This window comes from Notolepis coatsorum, assembly GCF_963971535.1.
Source record: "Notolepis coatsorum genome assembly, chromosome: 10".
NCBI lineage: Eukaryota > Metazoa > Chordata > Actinopteri > Aulopiformes > Paralepididae > Notolepis > Notolepis coatsorum.
The window spans coordinates 116,593,946-116,611,445 of record NC_140174.1 but is presented as its reverse complement, the minus strand read 5'-3'; the positions used below and the strand labels follow the sequence as shown (position 1 = coordinate 116,611,445).

The window sequence follows — 17,500 nt, the reverse complement described above, 5'->3', positions numbered from 1 at the left end:
CAAAAGATCAAAAACAAAAACCACCATAAAATACAACACTCCCAGACTTTCCACAATGAAGATAAGGAACAACTCACTAAAAACCTAGCAATAGGGGAAAAAAGCACCACAGGCGTTGTGGAGGAGAGAAACCTCAGAGGAGCCGTTCAAAGGGGATCCCCCCATCAGGATGTCGGTGATAATATAGTGTTGCTATGGATGATAGATGGATGGAGAATAGAACAGGCAAATAATTGGTATGAATGTATATATACAAGTCCCTCCACTCTGTTTACTGCAGAGTGGAGGGACTGGGAGACCCATGTTACTGACCAGACACACTATATGGCTGTTTACTGCAGAGTGGAGGGACTGGGAGACCCATGTTACTGACCAGACATTATCAGTGATGTCTGTTTACTGCAGAGGGGAGGAACTGGGAGACCCATGTTACTGACCAGACACTATATCAGTGATGACTGTTTACTGCAGAGCAGGAGGGACTGGGAGACCCATGTTACTGACCAGACACTCTGTATCAGTGATGTCTGTTTACTGCAGAGTGGAGGGACTGGGAGACCCATGTTACTGACCAGACACTCTGTATCAGTGATGGCTGTTTACTGCAGAGTGGAGGGACTGGGAGACCCATGTTACTGACCAGACACTCTATATCAGTGATCAGGAGTGCACCGCTTTGAAGGAAGGGTACGCTGCGTTTACAACACAAGACATAACGAGAGCAACAAGGCGTGCGGCGCAATAATAGTTTCATCTCGATTACCATAATAATAATAATAATAAATTGGATTTAAAGAGAGAAGTGCCTTTCTCAGACCCAAGGACACTGTACAAAAGAGAGAGAAGCTTCTCCTTCTCTCCTCTCATTCTCCTCCTCCTCTCCCCCTCTCCTCATTCTCTCCTCCTCTCATCTCATTCTCTCCTCTCATCCTCTCCTCTCTCATTCTCTTCTCCTCTCATTCTCCTTCTCCCCTCCTCCTCTCCTCTCATTCTCCTCCTCCTCTCCCCCTCTCCTCATTCTCTCCTCCTCTCATCTCATTCTCTCCTCTCATCCTCTCCTCTCTCATTCTCCTCTCCTCTCATTCTCCTTCTCCCCTCCTCCTCTCCTCTCATTCTCCTTCTCCGCTCCTCCTCTCCTCTTTCTCCTCTCATTCTCCTTCTCTCTCCTTCTCTCCGCTCATTCTCCTCCTTTCCTCTCTCATTCTCCTTCTCCCCTCCTCCTCTCCTCTTTCTCCTCCTCATTCTCCTTCTCTATTCTCTCATTCTCCTCCTCATTCTCCTTCTCTCCTCCTCCTCTCATCCTCTCCTCTCTTTCTCCTCCTCATTCTCCTCTCCTCTCATTCTCCTTCTCCTTCTCCCCTCCTCTTTCTCCTCATTCTCCTTCTCTCCTCTCTCCTCCTCTCATTCTCCTTCTCTCCTCTTGTTTTTTCCAACTAAGAAATATTGCAAAATTACGCCCCAATATCCCATATCACTGTCTTGAACAGGTTATCCATGTTTTTATTTCTTCACGAATTGACTACTGTAATTCTCTGTTCACTTGCCTTGACAAAGCAGCTTTGGCTAAACTTCAAATCATTCAGAATGCGGCCGCCAGATTGTTAACCAGAACCAAACGCAGAGAACACATTACCCCTGTATTAGCCACACTACATTGGCTACCTGTAAAATACAGGATTGATTTTAAAATTGCGCTCACCACCTACAAGGCTTTAAAAGGTGAAGCCCCAAGCTACATTGCTGAGCTTATAACCCCTTACTGCCCAAATAGGACTCTCCGCTCCTCCGACCAAGGAGAGCTCGTCGTCCCATGGACCAAACTAAAAACCAAGGGTGACCGGGCTTTTTCAGTCGTAGCACCCAAGCTATGGAATCAGCTACCTTATGAAACCAGGTCTGCTATTAGTGTGGAGTCTTTTAAACAAGGTCTAAAAACCTTCTTATACAGTCAGGCTTTTAATTGATCATGTATGTGGTATAACATGTGTGTATATGTGATTATATTTTAATTCATTTATTTTGAAGTATTCTACAATCTTGTATGTGATGTAACATGTGTGATTATTCTATTCTGATTAACCTTTTACTGCCTGTAAAGCACTTTGTGATTTTAATCTGGAAAAGCGCTATACAAATAAAATGTACCTTACCTTACCTTACCTCCTCCTGTCTTTCTCCTTCTATCCTCCTCTCATTCTCCTTCTCTCCTCCTCTCCTCTCTTTCTCGTAGTAAACCTTATTCACAATCGTGGGATGAAGCCACTAAAGTGGATCAGTTCTGTGGGTTTCCCCACCTTGTCCATCATCATCTGGGCCGAGGGAGGGGTTAGGGTTAGGGTTACCCACCTTGTCCATCATCATCTGGGCAGAGGGAAGCACGTTGTCCAGGGCCTCTGTGCTGTTGAGCCAGGGGTGATCCAGCACGCCCTCCATGGTGAGCCGCTCCTCCGGCTTCACCTTCAGCAGCCTGGGGGACAACCACACCTCAATGGATGAATGCATTTATTCACACACACACACACACAATATATTACATAATATACATATCTTCATGTGAGAACACATCATCGTGGAGATTGTGTGCGTGTGCCAGGTCTCCCAAGAAGCTATTTAAAGCTTTTGGAGGGAGCCTGATCACAAATATAAACAAACAGAAACATACAACGTGGGTAGGCTTACACACCTACCTACTAACATACATACAACATAGATACATAAATCCCCCTCCAGCAACGCCCATCTCCTGCATATCTTTAACATAATTAAGTGCTGCCATGATAGTTCTCTCTCCTCAGGACCCCTGTCTCCCCAGGACCCCCTATCTGGAGTGTATAGGACTGTGAAGCTATGTACCCCCCTCCCCCCATGCTGCTTTGACACCAGAATTTCCCCAAGGGGATTAATAAAGGATCATCTTATCTTAGTAGGTAACATCACAATAAAAAATAAACAATTTTAAGAAGATAAAATAAAAGTCAATTTCTACAGAGTGTATGGATGCAGGGTCCATGTGTGTGTGTGTGTGTAATATTACAACAAGTTTATAATCTCAGCACTGTATCTCTGTGTGTGTTGGGTCTTGAGGGGGTTGATTGAAAATGTTATTAACAGATTGCAGAATGGGTACAGTACAGTCCAGCTCAATACACACAATTGTTAAGGGGATGCAGACCAGAGAAATACTTTCGTCTTGTTTACATCAGGGTCCCCCATTTTCAATTCATCATAACATTGACATACATGACATACAGGTAGACAGTACTGCTACATCAGTGTCTAAGAGAGGTGATGAGCATCTTAAACTAGCTGTCAGCACATCAGTGTCTAGCTGGTGTGTGTGTTGGGTCTTGAGGGGGTTGGTTGAAAATGTTATTAACAGATTGCAGAATGGGTAGCAGTACTGTCTACCTGTATGTCATGTATGTCAATGTTATGATGAATTGAAAATGGGGGACCCTGATGTAAACAAGACGAAAGTCTTTCTCTGGTCTGCATCCCCTTAACAATTGTGTGTATTGAGCTGTATTGTACTGTACCCATTCTGCAATCTGTTAATAACATTTTCAACCAACCCCCTCAAGACCCAACACACACACCAGCTAGACACTGATGTGCTGACAGCTAGTTTAAGATGCTCATCACCTCTCTTAGACACTGATGTAGCAGTACCGTCTACCTGTATGTCATGTATGTCAATGTTATGATGAATTGAAAATGGGGGACCCTGATGTAAACAAGACGAAAGTCTTTCTCTGGTCTGCATCCCCTTAACAATTGTGTGTATTGAGCTGTATTGTACTGTACCCATTCTGCAATCTGTTAATAACATTTTCAACCAACCCCCTCAAGACCCAACACACACACCAGCTAGACACTGATGTGCTGACAGCTAGTTTAAGATGCTCATCACCTCTCTTAGACACTGATGTAGCAGTACTGTCTACCTGTATGTCATGTATGTCAATGTTATGATGAATTGAAAATGGGGGACCCTGATGTAAACAAGACGAAAGTCTTTCTCTGGTCTGCATCCCCTTAACAATTGTGTGTATTGAGCTGTATTGTACTGTACCCATTCTGCAATCTGTTAACACTATGGGTGCCGGCCAGAAATCCGGAAAATGACTGTGGATTGCCAGCGCTATTTGTCTATGGAGAAATTCCCCTTCTTTGCAGGGCTATAACTTTTTAAATTCTATTGCTACATTGCCATTATTAGGGCCCATTCAAAGTCCTATATGTATTGTTCATTGTGTAGCAACGTTAAACTTTTTCATTCACATATTCATAGTAAAGTATGGTCTAATGTATAAGTATGTTTTCATCTCTTTCTGCAGCTTTCTCCAGAACGTGATATATAGCCCCAAATGCATTATATTGATGATGAAATACAGTTTGATGGCAATCGGGGCGATATAAAAAATTTCAATTGGACGTACTTCTAGAATGATCTACGTATGATCTGATGATGACCGGATGGGCGGGGGATTGTTTATAATTCCGTGGGCAGCGTTATATCATTCATCTAGTGTGGGTGATATGTTCATCATAACAGTTTATATGGAATACGATCAAAAATAACGCTGAATCTTACCGTATCCTCCTCGCGCCGTTGGGCGATGAGCGTGGAACAGTCATTTACCTATTATGGTATGTAGAAATATCGGGTCCATTTCCAGCTTGTATAATAGTATATATGTCCAAATCATGTTGTTTATCGAGTTATTGGCAATCGATCGCTATGTATTGTGTCGAGATCGAGTCCCGGTAGCCAAACAGAGTGCCCGGAAGTAATACGGCCGACCAGCACAACCTCCATAGCACTTCCTGTTTGGCGATTGCGCCGATCGGCCACCAGATGGCGCTCCTGAACCGCCAGAGAGCTCAGTGGGTCCTCCTGGTGGATCTCAGGCCAGCGGAGGGGAAATATGAATCCGATCGCAGATTTTTGAAATATTGATATAAGGACGCTGTAAAGCGTCCTCCGGCAACTTGAGCATGGCCGGGAATGACGCTTTTAAGCGTTTTCCGGCAGTCAAAGTGTTAATAACATTTCCAACCAACCCCCTCAAGACCCAACACACACACCAGCTAGACACTGATGTGCTGACAGCTAGTTTAAGATGCTCATCACCTCTCTTAGACACTGATGTAGCAGTACTGTCTACCTGTATGTCATGTATGTCAATGTTATGATGAATTGAAAATGGGGGACCCTGATGTAAACAAGACGAAAGTCTTTCTCTGGTCTGCATCCCCTTAACAATTGTGTGTATTGAGCTGTATTGTACTGTACCCATTCTGCAATCTGTTAATAACATTTTCAATCAACCCCCTCAAGACCCAACACACACACAGAGATACAGATACAGTGCTGAGATTATAAACTTGTTGTTATTACACACACACACACACACACACATGGACCCTGCATCCATACACTTTCGTCTTGTTTACAGCTCTCCACCTTGCTATCTGAAACAATAGCTATCAATATAACGTTAGCAACTTTAACTTACATGGCTGTGTGGCTAGCTAGCTAGCTAGCTAACGCTAACGTTAATGTAGCATGGGCTCGTCGTAATAACACAATAAACGTGACATGGTTGGACTTGTGGTCGGCAGAAAAACTTGGTGTAGTTTTATCAAAGATGCGGAATTGTAAAGAGTTGGATGCTACTCTGTAAACAAACATTCTTAAACTTACCCATGCAGACGCATCTCGACCGATCTCATAGTTAATTCCGTTGAATAGCGCGGTGTTTTCACCGGTGAGCTGAGACTGAATCAACTGGTTTAACAAAGTTCCTGTACTCGTTCATTAGATCCAATGCATTCATCTCTTTCTGATCCAGAGTGCAGCTGCTCCAACCAACGTGATGATAATCCCATTGAAAGTGTAAACAGACAGAGCCTGTGCGTCGCTCTAACACCCCCCCAAAATGTAAATCTCTGCGGGCTGCCGCCTAGGCTTGATTCACATGCAAATACAGTAATTACGCCCCCGTTTCATTGAAATAAAGTCTGTGAACAACCTATTTTTAAACAAAAGAATGATACTATTTTAGATATTCTAACTGTTCGTTTTTATAGTAAACAAGTACTTATACATTCAATTTATAATAATATGAAGGAAAAAAAAAAACACCAAAAAAGAAAATAACTCTATAACGTCTAGACGAGAAGGGGGCGGGCCGAGTTGTGGTCAGTAGCGCTGCCAGGTGTCACATATGATAGATTATCGATTGGCGTTTCTTTCCTATGCACGCTATATTAAAACATTTTAATGTATATGATCGGTATACATTATGCTTCATCATGCGTGAAGGAAAGGGGGGGGGGTCTTTTATAATTCCTTGATTGTCAGTAACGTCTTTTGATACGTTGATCAGATGGATTGCAGTGAAATAAATAAACAATCGGGCTGAAAATAACATTAGATTCCTCTTACAAAAGCCGAAATCATATTGATTATTGCGTTTCGAAAGCGATCCCAATGCACTCGAGTGTGTATCTAGACCCACGTTACAATATATCTCTGGTGGAGGAATTTCCCCGATGCACCGAGCGCCACTTCCGGTTTGGCGTGGAGTGTAACTCGCCCGAAATCCACCAGGGGGCGGTATTGAGGCGTTGCAATATCAGACCAGGGTCCAGCTGCATCCCGGAGGGAGGCTGGATGAATTATGAATGCCATGGCGAAAAAATGAAATATTGATCCCAAAAACAAGTTCCCTCGTTGTTGGCGCACAACGATTGGCGGGCAATAACGAGTGTACTCGTTGTTGGCGCACAAAGTGTTAAAGGGCCAACCACATATACACGTGGTAAACTCGTATTTGCTTTTATTGCATTTTAATATCCTACTCAGTGTCACGGAGCAGCACTGCAGATGTACCCTACTCTTAGAATTCGGAAAAGTGCATTACCGGCCAGATCCTGGTAGTGGCGCTGTCTCGAGAATGGAGTACTCCTTGTTTTCAGACCGGATGTAAAAAAAAATTCATTCAGGCTTACTTTTTTTGTTAGCCTGAAGCTATGCCTTCATCAGATCGCATGGAATAACTTTTGCGACGCCGAATTCAGTATGCAGTAAAGGAACATAGCATCAGCCAATGGAGATATCGATCTACCAGATGGCGATCAATAACTGGGAAATCATCATCCAACCGGCCCACGGTAAGAGCTTTTTCACGTACATTTTATGCTGATCAGGCCTTGCTTTGATAGCCAACCAGCCGATCAGCGAATGAGGCTAATGAGGCTAATGCCGTTATTGGTAATCAATAATCAGAAACGATTTCTTTTTCCGATCAATTGTGCAGCCCTAGTTTACAGTGCACCACACAGGCGTGTTCTGGGAGGGTGTAGCAGTGAGTGGCACCTACTTGCGTACGATGTCCTTGGCCATCTCTGAGATCTGGCTCCACTCGTCCTCGGGGAAGTGGAAGCTGCCCGTCATGATCTTCTTCCTCATGTCCTTGGGGATCGTGCGGCTATGGTGCTTAGAGTAGAAGGGAGGGTATCCACACAGCATCACGTAGATGATCACCCCCAGGGACCACAAGTCACAGCTCTGAGGGGGGGGGGGGGAAGAGAGAGAGAGAGGGTATCCACACAGCATCACGTAGATGATCACCCCCAGGGACCAAAGGTCACAGCTCTGAGGGGGGGGAGAGAGAGAGAGAGGGTATCCACACAGCATCACGTAGATAATCACCCCCAGGGACCAGAGGTCACAGCTCTGAGGAGAGAGAGAGAGAGTGTATCCACACAGCATCACGTAGATCAGGGGTCGGCAACCCAAGGCCCGTGTGCCCGCAATGGCCCGCGGGAGCATTTTCATTGGCACGGGGGGCAGCATTTATAAAAAAAATTGAATAAAAAAAAATAATGTTTTATTTTATTTATTTTTTACTTTGCTTTGAAATATTATAGTGAAATATTTTGCACTGTTGTCGCATTTATCTTGTTGAAATCCTCCCACCGGTTCTTTTTTGTAAGTCGACTGTTTTGCACACCCCTATGACAGCTATACAGTTTCAAAGATCAGGCGGATAAGGCAGAATCGATTAAACGTGCCGTGGCCAGGTATGGAAAGCAAGCCAGCACCCTAAAAGTGTTCACGACTGCTAAAAACCACGCAACTGAAGCAAGCTATCGCATTGCTCATTGCATTGCGAAATGTGGAAAGCCATTCACTGATGGCGAGTATATCAAGGAGGCTTTTCTCTGTAGCTCAGATGTTTTGTTTGAAAGCCAAACAAAGAGACAATCAAATCAAGGATAAAAGATATCCCCATGTCAGCTCGAAGTGTCGAGCGACGCATCAACGAAATGTCAGAAAATATCAGAGAACAGCAAACAGCTGGATTAAAAGATGCTCCGGTGTGCAGCTTAAAGTGAAATACATTGATACATCATTCAGTAACATTTTCAGAGCCTTATAACAAAAACATTATTACGGTCACCATTGTGACCAGTGGGATTAATCAACAAATTGTATTCTTTATTTTTCTATTTCATTTTAACATTGCACATGTTAAAAGGGAGAGGGCAACGCCATTTCTTTTTACTCAAAATGTGAGTATTACCAAGTCAACTTGTGTTCTTAAAACAATGACAATAAACATAGTTTTATTAGGTTGAAATAATGTGGTTGTGTACTTATTTTTCTGTTAACTTATTATGGATTGAAAACTGAAAACCTTAATGCACAGTAACTGAACTCAATCTTTTTAAGTTCTGGTAACTTATTGGTTTTTATTACAGTGTAGTCTTGCGATCAATCGAAACTTCTTTACACGTTATACCTCACATTCACCCATTCATTCACACATTGTGGTGTTCTCCATTAGGCATGTAGGTGGAGCTACGACACAGCATTGATTGATTGATTGATTGATTGAAAACTTTATTAACCCATTCTCCGCCGATGACGTGTTAACACGTCATTCTCCGCCATGCGTAATCTGCCAATGACGCCGTAAGGCGTCTTTGAGATCAATATTTCATATTTTCGTCATGGTATTCATATTTCAACCACAGAGTCTTGGGTGATGCTGTGGGACTCGGCACAACTCTGCAACGCTTCAATACCGCCACCTGGTGGCCGATCGGCGAGTTGCCAAAACCGGAAGTGCCGAAACCGGAAGTGCCCGTCCCCTATTTTCGTCCGGCCACTCGGTGATCGTCACGGGGCTCAATGCAGACACCGTCGATATGAATCTTTGCCATAACTCAATATTCAACATGATTTGGACATGTATTAGTAATATACAAACCGGAAATGGATCGCATCGATCAACATCCCATAATAGCGATCTTTTTGCTCCACTCTCATCGCCCAACGCTACGAGGAGACTGGGGTGAGTTTCAGCGTTTTTCTTTACCATTTTCGATACAAACTACTCTGATCAATATATCACCCATACTACATGAATCATTTAACGTCGGTCATTGAATTATAAACGACCCCCCCCCCCCTCCGTTCACCCACAGATGACCAGTCATGACGTTTAGGACCACGTACAGTTGAAATTTTTAATATAACGTTGATCGGTATCAAACTGCATTTGATCATCTAATATATGCATTTAGGCCTATATCCAGGGATTAAAGCAAAAAAATATCTCCTGACTGAACTTTTTTTCAGGCCAAGTCTATTCTTATTTTAACCTCCACTGTATTTCTTTTTTAATAGCGTTAGCGTTTTAAGGGAGCCTACTTGTAGAGCCTACTGTCCTGACTGTGACTATAGACCCTACTGTTGTGGTTGTTGTGCCAGGCAGGGAGGCTGTGTGCTGGAGAGCGTGAAATAATGCAAGTCTTGTGGCTAGCTTCTGATTGATGGCGAGCTAGCACCCTTTTCCCATTACTTTGAACCATGAACTAACAGGCTTGTTATCATACAAACAAGGGACTAAACACGTTTCGCAATTATGCCACAACAATGTGGAAAACGCCCTACCCACAGCCGTAAAAAAATTTGAATCCTCAGTGTTTCCCACAGGATTTAGTGAGACTGTGGTGGTGGGTAAACCTCTGCCCCTCCAGAGGGGTCCGGGGGCATGCCCCCTCGGAATATTTTTATTTTTTTACGTTTTAAAGTTAAATGCATCAATCTGGTGCACTTTGAGAGCAAAATTAAGAGGCTAGATCTATGATGATCTTTGTGCTCAAAACACAAAATCGACTAGACACTAGAGCATACATTTGAGCCATCAAAGAAATTAAGCAAAAGTGGTTGCCTGTGTTGAACTAGTTTAAAAAAATAAATAGACTGGATTACTATTACGACTACTACCAGTGCCAATACTACTGATACAGCCCTATTGGCAAACTTTATATAAAAAAATAAATAAAATAAAAATGTATATAAATTAAAATATTATATAAATATAATCAAATAGAAGGAAATCCGTCTCAAGACGGAACGCTTTAATGCCTGCCTATATCTCACGTTCTATGAAATACTGCAGAAAACGATAAAAACATATTTATACTCTAGACGGTATTTTAGTATGAATGTGTGAATGAAAAAGTAAAACGTTCCTACATCCTGAACGATAGATAATTGATGTTGAATGGGCCATAGTAATGTCAATTTAGCAATACAATTTAAAAAGTTATAGCCCTGCAAAGAAGGTGAACATCTCCATAGACAAATAGCGCTGGCGGAGGATGGTTTAGGATGGATATAAGCCCGGCAGAGAATGGGTTAACAGATTGCAGAATGGGTACAGTACAGTATAGCTCAATACATGCAATTGTTAAGGGGATGCAGACCAGAGAAAGACTTTCGTCTTGTTTAACGTACAGTACAGCACACATACAGTACACACACCGATGGTGGAGTCAGCCCACGTGGCATTTTGGATGTGTCCAAAAATGAATGGGCAAATGTGAGTGAAATGGTTGCACTGTATGCAGCTGTTTGTCTGCATCCCCCCCCCCCCCCCCCACCCCAACTCAGATTTAGGGTTGATACAACCATCATAATAATATTGTTAATAATAACAATAACAATAATGTAATAATGTAAAAATTATCATAAAAAATACCTGATTATGAGAAAAGAAATTACGATGCATGGAATATTGTTGATATGGCACACTAGTTACAACTATATTTCAAACTGGCACTTCATGTAAAAAAGGTTGCTGACCCCTGACGTAGATGATCACCCCCAGGGACCAGAGGTCACAGCTCTGGGGAGAGAGAGAGAGAGAGAGGGGGGGGGGGGGGGGGGGGGTATCCACACAGCATCACGTAGAGCAGGGGTTCCCAAACTTTTCAGGCCAGGACCCAGAAAATAAGGCGTCAGAGAGCCGCGGCCCAATGCACATCGTCAGTCTTTTTTTTATTTATTTTTTTGCCAGACGACCAATTTTTTAAGCCAAATATCACTTCAATCCTATTAAGTTAGTTCAAGTTAGTTATTCATTTATATGTGCTATTTATGAGAGGGATAACTTGTTGCAAAATAATAATGATAATAATAATAGCCTCATTAAAATACTATTGTTGCTTCGGTTGTTTTCAGCGTTTTATGTGCATAATCTGTTATTTAGTTTGAAATGTTCGTTGAAATAAGTATATTTTTTGTTTTTTTGTTTATTTATTAAGTTAATATAAAACCATATAGTCACATTTTAGAATACAATAGAATAGAATTTTAGAATACAACTAGAAACACTGTCCTGGCCTGCTTCTAAGTTCAGTGGCCTGACAAAAAAAAGAAAAAAAAGATTTTTTTTTTTTTTTTTTATCATCTCGCAGCCCACCCATGGCTGCTCGCGGGCCCACCTTTGGGTCGCGCCCCCGACTTTGGGAACCACTGACGTAGATCAGTGGTCACCAATCGACTGGTCGATCTTTGAGACTTTCCCTGAAAAAAGAGTTAAAGAAAAAACTTTTTTTCTTTTTTTTTTTTTTTAGATCTTTCCCTGAGAGTCCACATTACAGTTCTACTTTTGTTTTGATGTGAAAAGTGATGCTGCACTTAGCACTGACTGCACTTAGCACTGACTGAGAAAGTACACATTACAGTTCTACTTTATAAAATGCTAATTGTAAATGTTTGTCAATGTTAATAAAATGAAAGTCCACATTACAGTTCTACTTTTGTTTTGATGTGAAAAGTGATGCTGCACTTAGCACTGACTGCACTTAGCACTGACTGAGAAATTACACATTACAGTTCAACTTTATAAAATGCTAATTGTAAATATATTTGTCAATGTTAATAATATGAGAAAGTCCACATTACAGTTCTACTTTTGTTTTGATGTGAAAAGTGATGCTGCATAAGATGACTGCACTTGGCACTGACTGAGAAAGTACATATTACAGTTCTACTTTGACGTTTTAATATTGGACCAAAGCATTGCATGTAATTAGAATACAGGCAAATAAAAGTAATTTAGTTTAAGTACAATCTTGGCTGTCTTTTTCTCTCAACGCTTCAATAGGTAGATCTTGCCTTCACCTAAACAAAAAAAAGTGATCTTGGGCTTAAAAAGGTTGGTGACCACTGACGTAGATGATCACCCCCAGGGACCACAGGTCACAGCTCTGGGGAGGGGGGGAGAGGGGGGGGAGAGGGAGAGAGAGAGAGAGAGGGGTGAGAGAGAGAGGGGGGAGAGAGGGGGGGGGAGAGAGAGAGAGAATTTCCTTGCCTATATTTATGTTTTTCTACTATTACCCTGCCCATACCTGTACCTCCCTCCTCCCAACCTGCTGCTATGACTCTCGAATTTCCCCCGAGGGGATCAATAAAGGAATATCTTATCCTATCTTTTATTAAAGAGGATGTGAGTAAGGTGTGTTGTACCTGTAGGTGAGGTAGGTATAATTAGAGACACTCACCTTGTTATAGGTGTAGGGAGTGGGTGAGGTAGGTATAATTAGAGAGACACTCACCTTGTTATAGGTGTAAGGAGTGGGTGAGGTAGGTATAATTAGACACACTCACCTTGTTATAGGTGTAGGGAGTGGGTGAGGTAGGTATAATTAGAGACACTCACCTTGTTATAGGTGTAGGGAGTGGGTGAGGTAGGTATAATTAGAGAGACACTCACCTTGTTATAGGTGTAAGGAGTGGGTGAGGTAGGTATAATTAGAGACACTCACCTTGTTATAGGTGTAGGGAGTGGGTGAGGTAGGTATAATTAGATACACTCACCTTGTTATAGGTGTAGGGAGTGGGTGAGGTAGGTATAATTCCAGACTTTTCCTTCTGGTGTCGTCTTTGAGCCTCCAGTACCTGCAGAGACGTGGGTTTTTAAACACGTATTTATAAGACATGCGCCAAAAGAGGCCCCTCCCACAACGCCTGTACACTGAGAGGCCCCTCCCACAACACCTGTACACCGATAGGCCCCTCCCACAACGCCTGTACACTGAGGCCCCTCCCACAACACCTGTACACTGAGAGGCCCCTCCCATAACTCCTGTACACTGAGAGGCCCCTCCCACAATGCCTGTACAGTGAGGCCCCTCCCACAGGTAAACAAGTTTCAAGTTTCTTTATTAGTTGTCATACAGAAATACAGAATACTTTTGTATGAAATGCTTCTTTCTGTTTTGCTCCTGAGTGTGCTAGATGAAATAGATAATTATAAAATAAAATAAGTATAAAATAGAAAGTCAAATACGTAAACAAGTGTAAACAACAACAACAAATTTCAATATACATATATATACACTATACAATGCAGAGTAGAGTTACAATACAATATAAATGGGATGAGGTAGCTTGTGGTGCCACCTTGTGGTGGTAAGGTGCAAGGCTTGGCTATGTGCAATGAGGTATGAGTAGTGCAATCTCTTGCTAATAAATATAAAGTGTGTTAAAGTGTGTAAAGTGTGTAAAGTTGGCACTGTGCACTGTGCTACAGTGAGTTGTTTATTTAGAGTGAGTGTGTACGTGTGGATGTGTGTGCTGTGAGTGTGTTTGATGGTTTGTTACATAGTGTTATTGTCATTGTCATTAAGCATCCTGATAGCCTGGGGATAGAAGCTCCTTCTGAGTCTCTCTGTGCTTGCCATGAGACTCTGGTATCGCTTGCATGACCGCAGCAGTTCAAAGAGGCAGTTGTTTGGGTGACTAGAGTCTTTTATTATTCTCTTAGCCTTACTCTTAAAGGGGACCTGCATTGCTATTCCTAGCACTATTTGGGCAACTTTACACAATTCCTGTGAGTCTATGGAAGACATCTGTAAGGTTTATTAAAAAAAAATCATTGTTTTATATTTCTAATGGAGTACTCAAAAGCATCATTTTCCAGCCTCAAGATTTCAGGCTGATATTGACTGGGCTCCGCCCATAAGCACTTTCAGTGGCAGTCATCCACAGAGTCTGCGACTGATAGACAGACAGACAGACAGACAGACAGACAGACAGACAGACAGACAGACAGACAGACAGACAGACAGACAGACAGACAGACAGACAGAGAGAGGGGGGGTGGGATAGAGAGAGAGGGGGGAGAGGGAAAGAGAGAGCGCGAGAGAGAGGGTGGGATAGAGAGAGAGGGGAGAGAGGGAAAGAGAGAGAGAGCGAGAGAGAGCGAGAGGGAAAGAGAGAGAGGGAGAGAGAGCCCCGGACTCAGCGGGACTGAGAATGAAACGCTGTCTAAACAAGCACACGCAGGCTCTCTCCTCTCTCTCTCTCTCTCCCTCCCTCCCTCCCTCTCTCTCTCTCTCTCTCTCCCTCTCTCTCTCTGTCTCTCCCTCTCCCTCTCTCTCTCTCGCAGAGTGCATGCAGTCTAGGTGTCGGGTTTCACTATCTGCCTCGCAGTTTGAGGAAGTGGTTTCCACTCGCTCTGCTATTGCTGTGTGGGCTGTCCGCTTACCCAGCGCCCACTGACGTCAGCATGCGCCTCAAATCAGAACAACCTAATTAAATCGAGCAGGAAATGGTCTGAGCTGAATGAGAGCAATCCGCCAATATGGTATTTAGACACAAAAACACATTGATACTAACTCCTATTACTATAATACAATGCTAGAGACTGAAAAATGACATTTATAATGCATGTCACCTTTAATGTTGTAAATGTCAGGATGCTCTCTATTGTGCATGAGTAGAAGTTCTTAAGGATCTTCTGACTCACGTTGAACTTCCTTAGGCACCTAAGGAAGTAGAGGCGTTGTCGTGCTTTCTTGACTACACCGTCAATGTGTGTGGTCCATGTCAAGTCCTCGGATATGTGGACTCCGAGGTACTTAAAACTGTTCACTCTCTCTACCGGTGCCCCGTCGATGCTGAGGGGGGCTGTAGTCCCTGACCTCCTAAAGTCCACAATCATCTTTTGTTTGGCTGATGTTCAGGGAGAGACTGTTCTCCTGACACCACCGCGCCAGATCCTCTACCTCTTCCAGGTAGGCCCTCTCGTTGTTTGCAGAGATCAGGCCCACCACTACTGTGTCGTCAGCAAATTTGATGATTGTGTTGTTGTTCCGCTGTGCCACACAGTCGTGTGTGTACAGCGAGTAGAGGGGGGGAGTCAGAACACAGCCCTGGGGGGCCCCTATGTTGAGGGTGATGGATGAGGAGGTGCAGTTGCCTGCTCTCACCACCTGGGGTCTGCCCGTCAGGAAGTCCAAGACCCACTGGCAGAGGTCATAGTTCAAGCCCAGGTCCCTGAGCTTGGCTATGAGTTTGGAGGGGACTATGGTATTGAATGCTGAGCTGTAGTCGATGAATAGCATTCTCACATAGTTCCCCTGCCTCTTGTCCAGGTGTGATGCTGCTGTGTGCAACACATGGGCTATGGCGTGGACCTGTTGGGGCGATATGCAAATAGCTGGGGGTCCAGGTTGATGGGGAGGGAGGAACAGATGTAGCCCTTCACTAGCTTCTCAAAGCACTTCATGGCTATGGAGGTGAGAGCTACAGGGCGGTAGTCGTTGAGGCAAGCGGGCGTGGATTTTTTGGGTACAGGGACAATAGTGGACTTTTTCAGACAGGTGGGGATGACAGCCTGTTCTAAGGACAGGTTAAATACCGTAATTCCTCTAATAGTAACCGGGTCTCAATTACAAACCGGGTCTCTATTAATGGCCGGGTGCGCTCTTGAGCTAAGCAATTATAAGCCGGCCTCCTAATACAAGCCGGGTTACTAATATACTGAGCTGCATACTGAGCTAGTTACTTGATTTCACTTTGAAAACGTTGAAATGACCAGTGACCACCTGTAATTGCACTGTTTACTATTTCATACAGTACTTGGTTTCAATAAATGAACCCAGTACATTTTACTGGCTTCAAACTGACACAAAATGTTGATTTATTCATTATGATCCGTTTGAAAATTTGAAATATAGGCCTCCCTCTTATACAGGCCTCCTCCTAATACAAGCCTGGTACCCGCTACAGTTGAAACAAATACAAGCCGGGGTTACTATTAGAGGAATTACGGTATGTCAGTGAATACCGGGGCCAGTTGGTCGGCACAGACTTTCAGGACGCGGCCGGGGGATACCGACAGAGAGAGATAGATAGAGAACGAGAGATAGACAGAGAGAGAGATAGATAGATAGAGAACGAGAGATAGACAGAGAGAGATAGATAGATAGAGAGAGAACGAAAGATAGATAGAGAATGAGAGATAGATAGAGAGAGATAGATAGACAGAGAGAGAGAGACACAGTTTCTATATGTTTTATGTTTCTATGTGTTTGCGTGGGTTTCCTCCAGGTACCCAATGTGGAGTTCAAGCTAAAGTCTGTTTGAGTGAGTGAGTGAGTGAGTGAGTGAGTGAGTGAGTGAGTGAGTGAGTGAGTGAGTGAGTGAGTGAGTGAGTGAGTGAGTGAGTGAGTTGAGTGAGTTGAGTGAGTGAGTGAGTGAGTGAGTGAGTGAGTGAGCGAGCGAGCGTGCGTGGGTGGGTGTGTGTGTGAGTGTGTGATTGATTGATTGATTGATTGAAAACTTTATTAACAGATTGCAGAATGGGTACAGTACAGTACAGCTCAATACATACAATTGTTAAGGGGATGCAGACCAGAGAAAGACTTCCGTCTTGTTTACATCAGGGTCCCCCATTTTCAATTCATCGTAACATATATGACATATATGACATACAGATAGACAGTACTGCTACATCTATACATTTATGACATACCAGATTTGCAAATACAGTACTGTTTGTGATACGAAAAGAGTCCAGAGAAAAAGTATAAACATTTGACGTAGAAACTGTACATTGGAGGAGGTTGGGTAGGTGGGGGGTACTGTACATTGGAGGTGGTTGGGTGGGTGGGGGGGGGAGGTTGGGTAGGAGGGGTGGGTGGGGGACACTGTACAACTGTACAAGCAAAACTGTACATTGGAATATTGACAAGACCATACTTGGTAATTTTTACTGTACATTGGAGGGGGTTGTGTTAGGACATTTACAGGGGCCAGTTTAGAATTGCAGTCTCCCGTAGGTGTTTTTTGAGAGTGTTTTTGAAAGTGGGTAGTGATTCACATTCCTTTACAGCTTTGGGTAGG

The 17,500-nt window shown here is 43.3% G+C and overlaps 1 protein-coding gene across 1 annotated transcript in view; it reads right to left on the bottom strand.

Moving 5' to 3' along the window:
* The window catches only part of mapkapk5 (MAPK activated protein kinase 5), a 115,646-nt gene that overhangs the window by 11,765 nt on the left and 86,381 nt on the right, over positions 1 to 17,500 (bottom strand). Inside the window, exons 9-11 of the mRNA XM_084323232.1 lie at positions 13,187 to 13,267; positions 7,389 to 7,576; positions 2,347 to 2,467 (exon numbers count right to left, since the gene is read on the bottom strand). Coding sequence (XP_084179358.1) covers positions 2,347 to 2,467; positions 7,389 to 7,576; positions 13,187 to 13,267 — 390 coding nt within the window. The remainder of the gene's footprint in view (positions 1 to 2,346; positions 2,468 to 7,388; positions 7,577 to 13,186; positions 13,268 to 17,500) is intronic.